At 46.7% G+C, this 16,096-nt stretch overlaps 1 protein-coding gene across 1 annotated transcript in view; it reads right to left on the minus strand.

Annotated features, from left to right (window-relative positions):
• Positions 1-16,096, minus strand: part of LOC147728081 (alcohol dehydrogenase 1-like) — a 166,187-nt gene that overhangs the window by 18,347 nt on the left and 131,744 nt on the right. Inside the window, exon 8 of the mRNA XM_086963728.1 lies at positions 1,521-1,659. Coding sequence (XP_086819854.1) covers positions 1,521-1,659 — 139 coding nt within the window. The remainder of the gene's footprint in view (positions 1-1,520; positions 1,660-16,096) is intronic.

Below are 16,096 nucleotides of genomic sequence, written 5' to 3' on the forward strand. Positions count from 1 at the left end.
TTCACATACACTGTACCCTTCCCATGGGGTACCTTGGGCCTACCCGAGGGATGTTTTATATGTAATGAAAGGGAAGTTTCGGGCCTGGCAAGAGGGTGCACTTGCCAGGCTGACATCGCAGTTTAAAACTGTGTGCGCAAACACTACAGTGGTAGGTCTGATACATATTTACAGGGCTACTCATATGAGTGGCACAAACAGTGCGCAACGGCTACCAGGAGCATTTGATTCACAGGCCCTAGGCACACTCAGTGTACTTTACTAGGGACTTACCAGTAAATCAAATATGACAATCATGGATAAACAATCATAATTACAGTTTACACAGGGGGCACTTGCTCTTTGACACTGATCAGCAGTGGCAAAGTGTTCAAAGCATCTAAGCCAGCAAAAACGAAATCCACCACACAGCGAAAAAATACAGCAGGTAGAGGCAAATCAGGAGAAAACCACGCCAAGGATGCCAAGGCTAACAATATCAAAAGTTAATCCATATATTTCAACAAATAACCAGAGACAAATATGTTCTGTTTCTCTTTTTCACAAAGCAAAGGGGTTCACTCTCCTGACTGTATTATCCATGGAATAAAAATATCTAATAATTTTATTGACAGTATTAGCATTCTGACTTCTTATCATGAAAAAGCAGCCCACCAAATTGGCGAAGTCCACTCTGGAGTGCTGCTTTTGTGAGCGCAAGTCGTTTTTAGGTGCAAAGCATCTGATATGGTTGGGCATCGATGAAGCGAGAACGGGCTTATGCTTCTTCAAAGTGCCCATCCTTCACAAAGAGACAAAGAGCTCTTATGTATCTGCTGCAGATTCCTGCTTTTCCTGCTGTTTTAGCCTTGTGTATATTTGCAGTGCAAAGTTTTGGAGGCCTTTTTAAGTCGAGGATGCACGCATGTGTTGTCACTTGGCGACCTACTGTGTCAAAAAAGAAAAAGGGGGAGGGATAAAGCCCGACCATTACTTACCACTCGTTGACATCATTATCACTCTCCTTTGCTGCCTTCTAATTTGGCAGCACATATGAGGCGTCACTTCCTGAATTCTTTCCTTTTCTTTATGTGGCACATGGACCAAATACAAATTGATCAAACCTAATTACTGCCCCTTCACTGGACGAGACCTATCGGCGTTGCGAATGCTTCTTTGCCACAAGTGTGTGTCCAGATATTGGGTCCGGTAAACCCTACAGACCTGAAAAGCCATCTCTTTGTGTAAAACCTAGGTCTACCTGTCTTTCTGCCCCTATCCCATAGTTGTGAGACCTATCTGTGGGTATAGAAATTTCCCCATCTCTTGATTCTGCCATTAACGTTCGAGGATGGCCTTAAAATTCTTGTAAGGAACTAAAAGTGATTTATGTATGCAAAAATGGCTTTGAATCACACTCCATGCGTTGATTTTGTCTGAAAAGTCAGAATTTGATACAATGAAAGGTGCACAAGTGACGTAGGAGTCTATAGTAGAAAAGCTTAAGCTACACCAAGACAACTAACGGAAGACATGCTCACCTTTCCCCTTTGTTCAGCAGGTCAAATCCTTCATTGATTTTCTTAAGTGGAAGTACGTGGCTCACCAGACCGTCGAAGTTGAACTTCTTTGCCAAATAATCACGAACTAGTTTGGGGACACTGTCTTTGCTTTTCCATCCTAAAAAAGAAGCAAAACGTTAGCAACAATATTTTCCCTTCCAGCTCTTCCATTTCTTAGAGGGCCTCTGCACTGCACAGAAAAGTTGTTCCGACAGGCAGAGCACTCAGATAACTTGCAATGTACTCGCAGAGAACGCACATGCTAAGAGACAATGGGTCCGACTCACAAAGGTAAACTGAGACAAAAGTCTAACTTTACGACTTTCAGTCTTCACAAAGGGCATGTACGAGTAGTAAAGTTAGACTTTTGTCTTAGGTAAACTTAAGTTTTGATCTTAAGTTTAACTGAGACCAAAACTGAGACAAGTCTAACTTTACTGCTCCTAAATGCCCTTTGTGAATACCAAATGTCATAAAGTTAGACTTTCATTTCAGTTTACCTTTGTGAACCGGGCCCAGAGTAGTTAAGCAATTTGCAACAGACATGTGTGGACAATCGAGCCAATAGTCACAGAGCTTGCGTACGACACTGCACCGTGCACAGTGATAGGTTGAGCAGCTAGGATGCTAAGCCTGCTCTTCCTATATAGTTAATGGCGAACTGTTTAGGGTTGTTGCTTGGGTTTCAGGTACTTATTGGAGTGGGTGAGGGCTAAGCATGTTTCCTAAACATGCCAGTTGCCTGGAGGAATGAGTTGTTCATCAAAGAAGCCCACTGCCCTGTTGCGATACTAGCATACAATAATGTGGCTGTTTTTAGAATGGGTCAAAATTCAACCCATCAAGACTGATTCCCAACATGCCTTTCCATGGCAGGTATTTTCAGTATTAGGCCTACAAGTAGCCTTCAAGCTGTGCCTCGTCCCTTCACAGGTTATTCCCTCTGCTGCTCACAGCCACTGGATTCTTTACCCCGGATCTATCTTTATGCTCTACTCCACCATATCGCAGTTTTCACCTACAGCCATAGCCTTGGGTCTTACAGGCCACTGTGCTCCTAGTCTGGTCTTGGGGAAGGTCTGGGATCTCCCACTCTGCAGCTTGAGACCAACATTTCTAAGCCTGAAGTTCACGCTTTTTCCCCAGTTACTGCAGTCAAGTGCTTACATCTCATACATTTGACTAAACTAACAATTTCAGCAAACAAAGCTAGTTTCTATAAGAGTTATAATAGTAGTCGTGTTCTTATCAAGCACTTCATGCCACACTTTTGTATTTTAAATTAAAAAAGCAGGGCTTATAATTACCCAGTGTAAGGGTGTGTTGTGTCGGCGCACATCTGTGGCACCAGCACTGCCATTGGAGGAAGGCATGCAGTAATTATAATCACATGTGGTGGGACGCAAATAACAGGATTCGGAAACGTAGGTGACATTGGCGATGTTGCACTGGACGTTGTCTCTCTGACCCCGCCTGCTCAGCCATACCTTTTATAAACCTTGTACCACGTGGTACAGGACTGCACCAAAATGCACCCCGTGGTGTGGGGAACAAATCAATAACACCCCTCCACAAATAGGTCAGGGTCCACAGTGACAAGTACTAGTTGTGTCACTGGTACAACATTACATTCTCACTTTATTTTAACAATAATCAAACATAGAACAACTTATATTACATGACTTCAGAAATCGTAGATGAGATAATCAGTTCACCAGTTACTTACAGTAGGAACGGGCGTCAGATCAAAGTTACAACAGCATGGAAAATTATAGGGTTACCTTAACTCTACGACTGGCATCATGCCACATCGTCTCGCAACCGACAGGATGGCACTAGATTCTTTCACAACCCTTACCTCATGTGAGTGTCTCGACCTACCACCACTTCTGGAGTGTCTCACTCGCCATCACCAAGAGGAGTACTTGAATTGCCGCTGACCGCACCATCTCTGTCCACTGGCTCAAGATAACCACTTACCGGACAATCACCCACCAATGCCTCTTTATCATCACCCGGTTCACTGGCATCCTCGGGGACCCCGGGGTCACCATTAGCTTATGGGTAGAATTTCTTCAAATGGAACATATTCCGGGAGGTGTCCTCGATGAGCTGCCACTTCAGTGCCGTAGATATTGACTATAGTCCACCAGTGATGCTCAAAAGGCAATTTGAACTTACTTCCTGGGAATAGGTCCTTCACTAGAATCAAGTCCCCAATCTTAAGGGAAGATTGTCTCGCTCTTTGGTGCTGGCATTGAATAGTCATCTCCTGGACAAAACTCTTTGATCATCAATAGAATTGGGAGTCCAGTTTTGGTAGGGAATGAAGTCCTGGACCACTCGTCTCATGACCAGATGTCTTGAGGTGTGGCCGGTGGTGGAATGAGGCGTTTGACAGTATTCACGGAAGAATAAATAAATGTCCCACTCGCAAGGCTGCTGATTCGCATGAACAATCTAAATAACTTTATTCAGTGTCCTCATTAAAAGCTCTACTACCTGTTGGCTTGCACCAGAGGGGGCACTTTTTTGTGAGTGATGATTAGAGCTTTCAGGTGTGCAGCTACTACCTCGCCATGAAATTGGGGACCGTTGTCAGTCCTCAATTCTCGCAGCAGGCCATGAGTGGCCATAGCCTTCTCCAGCTTGGGCAGAACATCATACTCTCCTTGGGTAGCAATGATTTCTACTTCGGGGTACTTGGAGTAGTCATCAATGAGGACCATGACATATATCCCATCTGGAAGACAACCGAAATCTACTCTGGTGCACACCCAAGGCCGTCGGCCACCCTCTCAGTCATCACAGGAGCTGGAGCATTAGGTTGTCTGGTGGCTTGGAGCCCCAAGCAGGATCGACCCAGGGTCTTAACGAGCTCATCCAGGAGTGGGAACCATACTTTTGTGCATAGTCAGCTCTTGGTCTTTGACCATGCCCTGGTGAAGCGCATGGGTGAGTTGCACAACCTGATTTGTGAGACTGGAAGGAATAACATGGCAATGCCCTCATATTAGACAACCATCTGGGTCAGCTTAGCTACCAGTTTGTGACAGACATTGCAGAGACTCCCATGGGTGTGTTGCACTTCAGAAGTACTCCGAGACCAGTTGGCCTTGAATTGATTCCAATGTCTGCTTCTAACCGCCTTCAGGGGTTGTTGATGGCACTCATCTTGAACAGTGGGCTGGCATATTGTGTGCACCAAGACTGAAAGTGGTAAAGATCTGTCCGTGACATACCTCATGCATTCATACGTCTCTTCAGCTCCATCTGTGGGGTTGCCAGCCCGTAGGTGTGTTGACAAGTAATCAGCCAGATTGGTTGCTCCAGGGCAATATTCAATTTGATAGGTGAAATCCTTCAGCTGCAGCATCCATTTCTCTATTCTCTGTGGAAGTTTCAATGCCATTCTCCTGAACAGGCGGATGATAGGCTTATGGTCAGTTGTGACCACAAAATGCTCACCATAGACATATAGGTGTAAATTAGAGCAACCCCCAGTATATTATAATGACCTCTTTTTCAATCTGCGAGTAGTGTTGCTTGGCTTCAGTAAGTGATCTACTCTCAAATGCCCCAGGGCTTCACGCTCTGCCCTAAGACCGTTGCATCAACACAGCTCCCAATCCCTTTGGGCCAGCGCCCACAGCAATGGTGGTGTCCTTCCGGGGGTCAAAGTACACCAGTGTGGTGTCGCTGAAAGGCCCTCCTTTGTGGTTTGGAAGGCATGCTCTTGTGCTTCACCCCAGCTCCACAGGACCTCTGACTTGGTGAGTTCTCGGAGGAGTTGCGTTAAGGTAGTAAGGTCTTTCATAAATCAGCCACAATACTTGACCATTCCCAAGAAACTCTGGACTTCTCATACTGTGGATGGCGGAGCAGCCTCCATGATATATTGTCCCTTGTCAGGGTTGGGAGTCACTTAATTGGTCAAAAGGTATATCCAAAGAAGTTTAGTCGCTGTTTAAGGAATTCAGCCTAGCTTCTGTGAAGGGTTACGCCAGGGGGCCAGCGTCTCCTATTGGCTGAAGTACACTCCGCAGCCTGGTGTTTATTTATTTATTTGCGGGTTTATAACGCGCTAGGATCACCTCCCGAAGGAGTATCTCCGCGCCTCCGTGTTCCATTCCACTATAGATTTGGTATATATTAGGATGTCATCACTGACAATTACTACTCCAGGCACGCCTATCTGGAGCTCCTGTATAGTGTTTTGAAACCCCTCAGCGGCGCTTGAAATGTCTAAATTCAATCTGTGGTAACACCACAGGCCTAAATGGGTGGAAAAGGTTGCAGTGTAGTGTGACTCTTTGGCCAGTGTCAGCTGATGATAGCTGTATCATAGATTTACTTTGGAGAACCAGCAGGTGCCACTTAGCTCTCCCATCAGATCATCAAATGTCGCTGTGACGGTCGTTCTCTTTTTATTGCCACATTGGAGTGTCTCATATCCACACATATGCTTACTTTGCCTGGTTGCTTTGTCTTCCGAGTCACCACTATAGGTGACACCCAAGGGGTGGGCCTGGATACTTTTTCTATGATTCCTGCAGATTCTAGCTTTTCCAGTTCTTCCTCTACCTGGGGCCTCAGGTGAAAAGTGATCCACTTGTGTCACATGGCTACAAGCTGTACTGACTGATCAATGTGTAATTTTATCTCCATTCCCTTCAAACAATCCCTTCAAACTCCTTTGCCTTCAAATACCTTTGGGAACTCGGCTAAGAGGTATGTCGCGCCTTCTTGATGGACTCTGAAAGCAAACGTGACTATGCCTAGTGCTTTGGGAGTGAGGCATCCAAAAGCATTCCCCTGCCTTCCTCTTTGACGTAGATCATGGAGTTTATGACTGAGATCCAAGCGTAACTTGTGTCCGAAACTTTACCCGATGCGAACACTTTGGGGCTGATTATGATAGAGGATTTTCCGCATCCTCCGGGCCGGCGGAAGCCACAGCCGGCCCGGAGGATGCGGAAAATCCTCTGCGGACCCACCAAAGACCCACCGCCAAATTAGGATGGCTGGTGGGTCCTGGTTTCAGTCTGCCGCTTTTCCGCCGCGGCGGAAAAGCTGTAACATGGCTGGCGGTGTCTATCAGACACCGCCAGCCACATTAGGATGGTGTAAAAGAGATGCCTTTCCACTGTGGAAAAGCATGTGTAACTTCACTGCGGGGGTCCGTTGCGGGCCCCCTGGGTGAGGGGGGGTGGGGGCTGCACATGGGGGGTACCAATGGTACCCCCCTGCATTTGTATGCAGAAATCGGCAGGCACCGCACCTTGCCTGCCGCTTTCTGCATACAAATGCAATGTATGCGTTTTTACCATTGCGGCGGGTGCAGCTTAAAGCCGCACCCGCAGCAATGGTAAACATAGAGGATGTGACCGCCAGGGTGGCGTTCACATCCTAATTTGACAGGAGGGACCTCTGCAGGCCATGCGGTGGTTCCCTCCTCCTCTATAGTCGCGGACGGACTCAAGTCCGTCCACGATCATAATGAGCCCCTCAGTTCGTTGTTTTCTGTATATATTGTTCACTGCCCTCCCTCTCTCACTTACCTTCACATTTGCACATTGCTGTACTTTGTCCTCCCCCCACTCTGGGGCACCGCTTCATAATTGCATTCAACAAATGTTATGTTTTTGAACATGAGAATCCATGTTCAAATGAATAAATATATTTAACATGCTGGGGTGCCGCTTGCATTGAGGACTTCCCTTTCACTGTCCGCTGCTCGTCGCTACAGGAGTACCATTCCAGCCAGTTCATCTGCCACTGACCCGAGAGTGAGGAGAAGAACAACTGCCTGGCCGCAGAGGAGGTGAGGCGCGGCCCCCGGGACTGCGAGGACCAGCATTCACCACCAACAGCTGGGTCCTCTTCCCGCTGAGCCGTGCCCCCTTCCAGTGCCACGCCCCCACCTGGTCTGTTGATAACCGCTTGCGGCCCCCGCTTCGCGGGAGCCGCTCGCATTGAGGACTTTCCTTTCACTGACCGCTGCGCGTTGCTACAGGAGTAGCATTCCAGCCAGTTCATCTGCCACTGACCCGAGAGTGAGGAGAAGGACAACTGCCTGGCCGCAGAGGAGGTGAGGCGCGGCCCCCAGGACTGCGAGGACCAGCATTCACCACCAACAGCTGGGTCCTCTTCCCGCCTGAGCCGCGCCCCCTTCCAGTGCCACGCCCCCACCTGGTCTGTTGATAACCTCTCGCGCCCCCCGCTTCGCGGGAGCCGCTCGCATTGAGGACTTCCCTTTCACTGACCGCTGCTCGTCGCTACAGGAGTAGCATTCCAGCCAGTTCATCTGCCACTGACCCGAGAGTGAGGAGAAGAACAACTGCCTGGCTGCAGAGGAGGTGAGGCGCGGCCCCCGGGACTGCGAGGATCAGCATTCACCACCAACAGCTGGGTCCTCTTCCCGCCTGAGCCGCACCCCCTTCTAGTGCCACGCCCCCACCTGGTCTGTTGATAACCTCTCGCGGCCCCCGCTTCGCGGGAGCCGCTCGCATTGAGGACTTCCCTTTCACTGGCCGCTGCTCGTCGCTACAGGAGTAGCATTCCAGCCAGTTCATCTGCCACTGACCCGAGAGTGAGGAGAAGAACAACTGCCTGGCCGCAGAGGAAGTGAGGCGCGGCCCCCGGGACTGCGAGGACCAGCATTCACCACCAACAGCTGGGTCCTCTTCCCGCCTGAGCCGCGCCCCCTTCCAGTGCCACGCCCCCACCTGGTCTGTTGATAACCTCTCGCGGCCCCCGCTTCGCGGGAGCCGCTCGCATTGAGGACTTCCCTTTCACTGACCGCTGCTCGTTGCTACAGGAGTAGCATTCCAGCCAGTTCATCTGCCACTGACCCGAGAGTGAGGAGAAGAACAACTGCCTGGCCGCAGAGGAGGTGAGGCGCGGCCCCCGGGACTGCGAGGACCAGCATTCACCACCAACAGCTGGGTCCTCTTCCCGCCTGAGCCGCGCCCCCTTCCAGTGCCACGCCCCCTCTCTGCCAAATCCAACTTAAGTAAGCCCAGCAACGCGCATCGCGGGACGTGCGCGGGTCGTAGCCCGGGGCAAAGAGCGGGCTGTTTTAAGCCGTTAGAGGCCGGATAGAGCTGGGCTGGGCCACCCCCCTAACTCCTAGCTTAAAAACATACCACACAACATCCCCTTTTGCATAAACATGTCTCCAAGGGGATCCAGAAGTAAGACTGCGGCAAAAAAAGGACAACTAACTGGCCCGATAGACAGTTTCATAACAAAGGCTAATACCTTCATAGATCAAAGTATCTCACTCATAGAACGGAGAGTGTCCCAAGACCTCTTAGAGGCCCGACGATCCTCCATGGGTCACCTGGCAACCGCCAGAACACCGGTCCTCAGCAAGGACCAAAGACTGAGCGAGGGTGGGACCAACAAGAGACAGAGCCTCCCAAATATAGTTGACCTATCGGTATCACAACTATCACAACTTTCAGAATCTCAATTAACAACCGATTTTGACCTAGAAAAAACCCCAGACCTAGTCCCACACCCCACCCCCGAAGAGGTAAGACAGGCAAGAGGGAGGACGGAGGGAGCAATAAAGAAGGAGAAGAATCACACAGCGACAAACAAAGCACCAATGAGTAAACAAACTCCAACCACAACAGAAGCAATAGGAAATACATCTAGTCCCCCCCTGCTGGAAAATCAGAGTATGCACACCGCGATGATGCATCACATACATGACGCTTCACTTCCCACGAATCTAGCGATAGCATCTGAGGACTCCCCAACAAATGAAATTGACCAAAATTACAATGTAGACTTACTAGTAAAAATTGGAAACCTCCTACAGAAGTCCCTTACACCTATACAAGATACACTGATAAATTTGGAAAAAGCTATAGTCGAACTTTCAGCTCTGATGAAAGCTAATCATAACCCAAACCGTACACAAGAGCCACAAAAAGCACAAAAACCCGGGGCAGCAAAGCCGACAAATTCAATCCCCGTGGCTCAAGCTAAAAGCTCGACCCCTGTACCCACTGTAGCATCAAAGCCCACAGCCACGATAACGTCTAAGAAAAAAGCAGCAGATACTCTACCCTCAAATATCTTACCTGGAAAAAATAGTACCCCCTGTAACACCACTTCCACAGCTACGAAAAACAAACAACCCCAAACCAAACAACCGCAAATATATCGAGAAAGAGAAAGACAACAACAGGGCGATACACGACCAGTAACGCTTCCACCAGAAGCGAGCCCTTTTGTTGCTATACTGACCGGTGTTCCAGAGCTGACGGACCAAAAATACGAACCAAATTGGTCCTTAAAAAACAAGATACAACACTGGCTTAGTAATCGACCACCACCCGCCTACTGCTCCACTAGAATTCTAATGGTTAGAAGAGCCCCCTGGGTTGGTCATGGTAAAAAAACATTACAGGGGGACTGCATCCTAATCACTTTTGAGGACCCTAGAATAGTGGAATACATCTGCTCAGGGGAGGACTTACATTTAAATGGGGGAATAGGAATAAAGCGTCTCTCTTTCTTTTATCCACCCAGATTTCCGGATGGTCCCTCGCAAACTGATGGACCCTGGTACACAGTGGGCCCTCGTCATCGAGGAAGAGAAAGGGAAGAATGGAGAGGGCAAGAACAGTGGAGAAATTATAGAGAACCTCCACGTTGGGAGGGCTGGAATGGATTACCACTAACGAACATGTATAGTGGCTTAGAGTGTGTCGACTGACCACCACAGCCAGAAGAACAGGCCTCCAAAATCCCAGACAACCCCTCAAACCCAGATAACCCTTTAATCCCTGATGACCCTGTCACTCTCAGTAACTCACAAATTGATAACAGTCCCAAAAATGAATCTCCATCTTTGGCCATGATCTTGGAACATCGCGGGATTACGGCCAAAAGTTGAGGACGGGAGTATCATGCACCATGTACACAGACACAAAATAGTCTGCCTACAGGAGACATGGTCGCCAACAGAACTCCACCTGCTGGGGTATAAGACATACTTTTCTCCTGCGCTGGTGGGACAAAAGGGTAGGCCAAAGGGAGGACTAAACATCTACAAAGCAAACACCATCCAAAACATAAAAATAAACATCATTGAACTGGATTCTAATTTCCAGATCATTTGTCTCTCCCTTCCCAAAAATGAGTCTGTCGTCCTCATCAATTTCTATAATAATCTCGAGGAATCACAGCTCCAGAGAGTTTTGGCCCACTTGCATAAGAAATTAACCACCCTTAGGCAGAAACAAGGAGCAAAGGGCGCACTATCTATAATAAGGGCAGGGGATTTCAACCCACATCATTGTACCCAACCAGAGCAAAAATGTCCAGGTATGGTGACAGAGGAAGGTAATCCCCTTATCCATTTTTATCACAATAATATGGGCGGAATAATGAACGATTTTCTATCAGACCTGGACCTCCAAATAGTAAATACTCCAGATGATAGAACCAATTCACTAGAACTGACTTACATAGGAAGAGGCTTTAGTACAACGGTTGACTATATTATAATATCGGCTAGCCTACAAGCTAGAGTTAACCGTTTTGAAGTCTTGCCCAACACCTTAAGTGACCATTCTATCCTTAAAATGGAAATGCTTCTAAACTACCAACAATCCCTACCTGTGACGATAGCTAGTGCACTGACCCAGGATAACATAAACCTGGGCCAACTAAATGGGTACACAATAAAGTGGGGGAAGATAAACCCAGGGGAACTCACCAAAGAATTGATAAAATCGGCATACCCTCAAATCAAGAAATGTTTAGATACACTGATAGAAGATGAGGAACTCCTTAGCAACTTCGCTCAAATTATGGAAAAAATCAAGTCCCTACTCACAGCAAAACATAAAGCTGGCCCACACCGAATAAAAGGATGGTTTAATTAAGAATGCACCCAGGCCCACTCAAAACTCAAAGTAGCACTAAACAAAGACAAAAGGGATCCCCATACCATATCCGCTCTAAGAAAGGAATACCTTACCGTTAGAAAAAAGAGAAAGGCGGAGCTAAAGCAAGCCTTATGGGATGAACTCCACGCTAGTGCTCAGGAAAAAAATAGCCAGGCTTTCTGGAGAGTAGTAAGAGCTCCTTTTTTGGCTGACGATACAAATCCAAAAATCGAAGTTGCTATAGACGAATCAGAATGGGTATTACATTTCTCAAAAATCTTCCAAAAACAATCCACAGAACAAGAAGGTGGGAGAAAACATCTGAAAAACATTACCCTCAATAATCAAAAAATAGACTTTGCAACTGAATACTGCTACTTGGGCATCACAATAGACGACGAACTGTCCTGGAAAATGGCAGTGGAAGCGAGGAAACATTGCTTTAAGCGAGCGTTAGCGGCTTTGGTGTCTTTTTCACAAAATTTGGGAAAACGACCGCCCGTGGAACTGCTAGCCATCTACAGAGCCAAATGCCAATCAACAGCACTATATGGAGCTAGTGTATGGGATCATATGGATGTCTCTTCCTTGCAAATTGCAGAAAACAATTTCCTAAGGTTCCTTCTGATGGCCCCAAAACGATCCTCAACCTACGCATGCCATGTTGAACTAGGCGTTCCATACATTGAGGACCTGGCAAAAATACAACCACTACTTTTATGGCGCCACATCTGGACCTCGGAAAAAAACGCTCTTACCAAGATGATAGTGGCAGATGCTATGACACTAGACCATGCCCTAAAAATAAAATGGCTAGCCTACATCAGGAACTTTTTTATTGACCTCGGGGCAGAGCAATACTATTCAACTCCTGAAAAAATCAGTGAACTCTCGAAAAAACAATTAAAAACAATAGCCCTGGGACATTTGGAAAACTTGAGACTACAATCTGAAGTAGGCAAGCCGTCCGTTCAACATGCAGTAATAGTTCAATCCACTCTCTTGATTCAGCCCTATTTAAATCTCAAAATTGGTACTTTTGACCGTTTTCTTCTGACAAGATTCAGATTAAATCTGTTTCACAGACTGGTAGCTTTCCCAATAGCAAACGTTTGGGATTCGACCCCACCCCTGTGCCCCTGTGACGAAAAGTCAGTACAAACTACTTTACATACAGTCTTGTTTTGCAAGTTTTATCATGAACATTGCAAAGTTTGGCTACTGACTTTATTAAAATCTTGGGGACTCAGGCAGTGTCGTCCTGCCATGTTGTGCCTACAGCTTTTGGACACTGAAACTACCTGCTACCACGTTCTAAATTTTCTGAAATGCATATATAGACACAGAAAAAAGTAATTTCCTTAAATTCACATTTCTTTAAGTCAGATGCGAAATCCATTACTGTATATGAAATTATCTTGCACTTTAAAAAAAAAACTTTTGTATAAATGTTTTATTATGTATCAACATTGCTTTTATGGATTTCTAACTTTTGAAATTCCGAATAAAGAATTATTATTATTATTATATATTTAACATGAACATTACAGTTTGTAATTGACTTAACAGGTGTTGTTGATGTTTATATTTCATTTTCAAGTTTAGATCCACTGGGGCAATTTTTTCTTACATCGTACTTTACCCAGGTCCTAGTGATGTGTCTGAGTTTACCCCTTTGTTTTGTAACCCCACCCAACCACACTGCACTCTACAATATCCTTCTACACTCTACGCCACTCTACTCTATGCCCCTGTACACTAAGACACTGTATGAACACTCTACTCAATGACATATCACTAAACTGTATGCCACTTTACCTTACAACACTCTACTCCACTCTATGTCCCTCTATTCTACGCCACTCGACTATCACACACACTCCATGACACGCCACTTCACTTTCCTCTATGACAAACCACTCCACTCTATGACATGCTACTCCAGTCCACAATACTCCACTCTAAGACACTGTATAACACACCACTCCACAGCTCTCTACTCCACTTTATGGAACTCCATCTATGCCCCACTACTCGGCTGAATGACACTCTGACAACACTAGTCGATTTGAAGAGACGCCACTCTAGTCTACTTGATGACACGCCACTCCAGTCTATCTGATATCACACCACTCCAGTCTACCACGCACCACTCTACTCTACATCCCACTACACTCTACGCCACTCCATTCTTCCCTTCTCCGCCCTAAAACATTGTATGACCCACCATTCCATGACACACCACTCCACTGTAAGCTACTCCATTCTACGTCACTCTAGGCTCCTTTGCAAAACTATACGCCCCTCCAATATATTTCCCTCTATGACACTGTACAACACGCCACTCTACTCTACAATATGCCACTCCTCTCCATGGCACGCCACTCCATTCTGCAACACACCACTCCACTGTACGGCACTCCCCTCCACTGCACCTCACACACTGTATGACACACCACTCTATGACACACGACTCCACTCTACAGTATGACAAGCCACTCCACTCTATGCGACTCCACTGTCATCTGCATGCAACTCCACTCTATGCCAGTTCACACCACTCTACTGCACGCTATAACACTCTACTGGAATATACCCGACTCTACAACACTCCACAAAACTCCACTTTACTCTGTGCCACTCCACTCTTACGACAGTGTACTCCAATCTAAATACAAGCTGATATCACTGTAGTAGTTAATTATAAACTTACCATCTAGTATGAAGTCACCATAAGGCACATATATAACTTACCTTACACTTGTTGAATGTAAATAAAAATAACTCACCTTATCATGGTCACATTGTTCTTCTGCGTCAGGACTCAGGAACCAGGAAGCAGCCAGACTCCTCTGATGAACCACAACTCCGCAATGCAGCGTTGTGATTGGTAAACACCCTGGCTCCCCTGATCAATCACATTGTGGTTTGATGCTCAGCCAGGAACAGGGAGCCTGGGCATGTTTTCCACGCAGGCTGTAATGCAGTCTGCATGGAGAACAGGGAAAGTGCTCATGACTGTTTGGCCAGCTCAAGAAGGCCAGCCAAACAGTCATGTGCACTTAGGAGTGGGCAAACCACTGCTCCCCTGCCCTGCTCTGAGAGCAACCCTGCCCACCCTGGCTGCAGGAACAAATAAAATGATATTAACGTTCAGTTAATATATCTTCTTTTTCTTTTAGCTACACTGCTTAATAGCAGTGGGTGACACACCTCTGCCATACCAGAGGAGCTGCCACTGTCCTGGTTTATGGTGAGATCTCTCTCTCCCACAATAATCACAGTATGGCACAGGAGACAGTATGTGGCAGTATTGCCATACTGCTCTACAATTTATCTATTCTGTCTTAAGAGATTTAATCACGCCATGGTACCAGGAGCATGTAGGGACAGATGCACCAGTGGGGAAGGAGGTGGTGGTGGAGCTGAAGTAGTCGACGGTGGTGCTGGAGGCACAGATGCAGCTGGTAATGGTGGAGGACCTGACAATGCAGAAGAAGTTGAAGGTAACTATTTATAATTAAGGTTACCAGAAATAGGAATCCTTCTGATTTGTAACCATTAATAAATTGGCACCCATTTGACGAATCTCCACAAAACTTTTCAGACCTAATCTTGCTTCTACATTGGCAGATGATGCAAAGTTGTGTGTCCATTGTTCAAGGGGGTGCAAAGATAAATGGAGGGTCCCAAAACATGTTTTTCTATTAGTGCATTTTCCATAGACTTTTGGATTGGATGTAACGCAAAAACAGCTGAACAGATTTACATGAAATTGGCAGGTGTTAAATTTGGCATCCTTGGTGTGGTTACCTCCTAACTTTTGCCTTCAGACCTCCTGTTTTTACAGACTTCATTTTTGCTGGCCTTGGGACTCAGCACACTTTATCACTGCTAACCAGTGCTAAAGTGCTTGTGCTCTCCTCTTAAAACATGATGAATTGGCTTGTTCTCAATTGACGTATTTAATTTACTTCTAAGTCCCTAGCAAAATGGCCCTACCTGGGCCCAGGGCCTGTAAATTAAATGCTACTAGTGGGCCTGCAGTACTGTATGTGCCTCCCACTTAAGTGGCATTTTAAACATGTCTTAGAATTCCCATTGCAATTAATCCTGGGTAAAGAACTACGCTACGCTTGCGTAGTTTGCAAAGAATGCGCTACTTCGCACTACGCGAATTGCACGTAGCACAGTACAAACAGGCATAGTGTGGCATAGCATAGCGTAGTGCAGCGGTCATTTTTTGCTTGCTCGTGGTCCTCAACGTCAAGTTGCCGATCGGGAGTGTGGAAAATAAACCTCCTGGCGAGATTCTTAACGCGGGGAGGTCAGATTTCTCATTGCGAGTGGTCGCGTATGCTCGCGACGAGAAACTACCAGTCCACGTTGAGAAAGCTGCCGATCGAGTAAAAATCTACACGAGCACCGAAAACGACCGCTTGCACTGTGCAAGATGCGTTTTGCACTGATTGCACAGTGTGGACAAGCATCCGGCACTGTGCAATCAGTGTGAACAGCATTTTGCACAGTGCACTACGCAGTTCGCGTAGCTCGCGAAGTACACTTCAGGTAGCTACGCGTAGCTCTACTACGCGAACTACGCCCAGAGTTAAATTTGTAATCTGTGTATGTGTGCAGTTTTAA

The sequence above is a fragment of the Lissotriton vulgaris genome, chromosome 3_1 (assembly GCF_964263255.1).
Source record: "Lissotriton vulgaris chromosome 3_1, aLisVul1.2, whole genome shotgun sequence".
Taxonomy (NCBI): Eukaryota; Metazoa; Chordata; class Amphibia; order Caudata; family Salamandridae; genus Lissotriton; species Lissotriton vulgaris.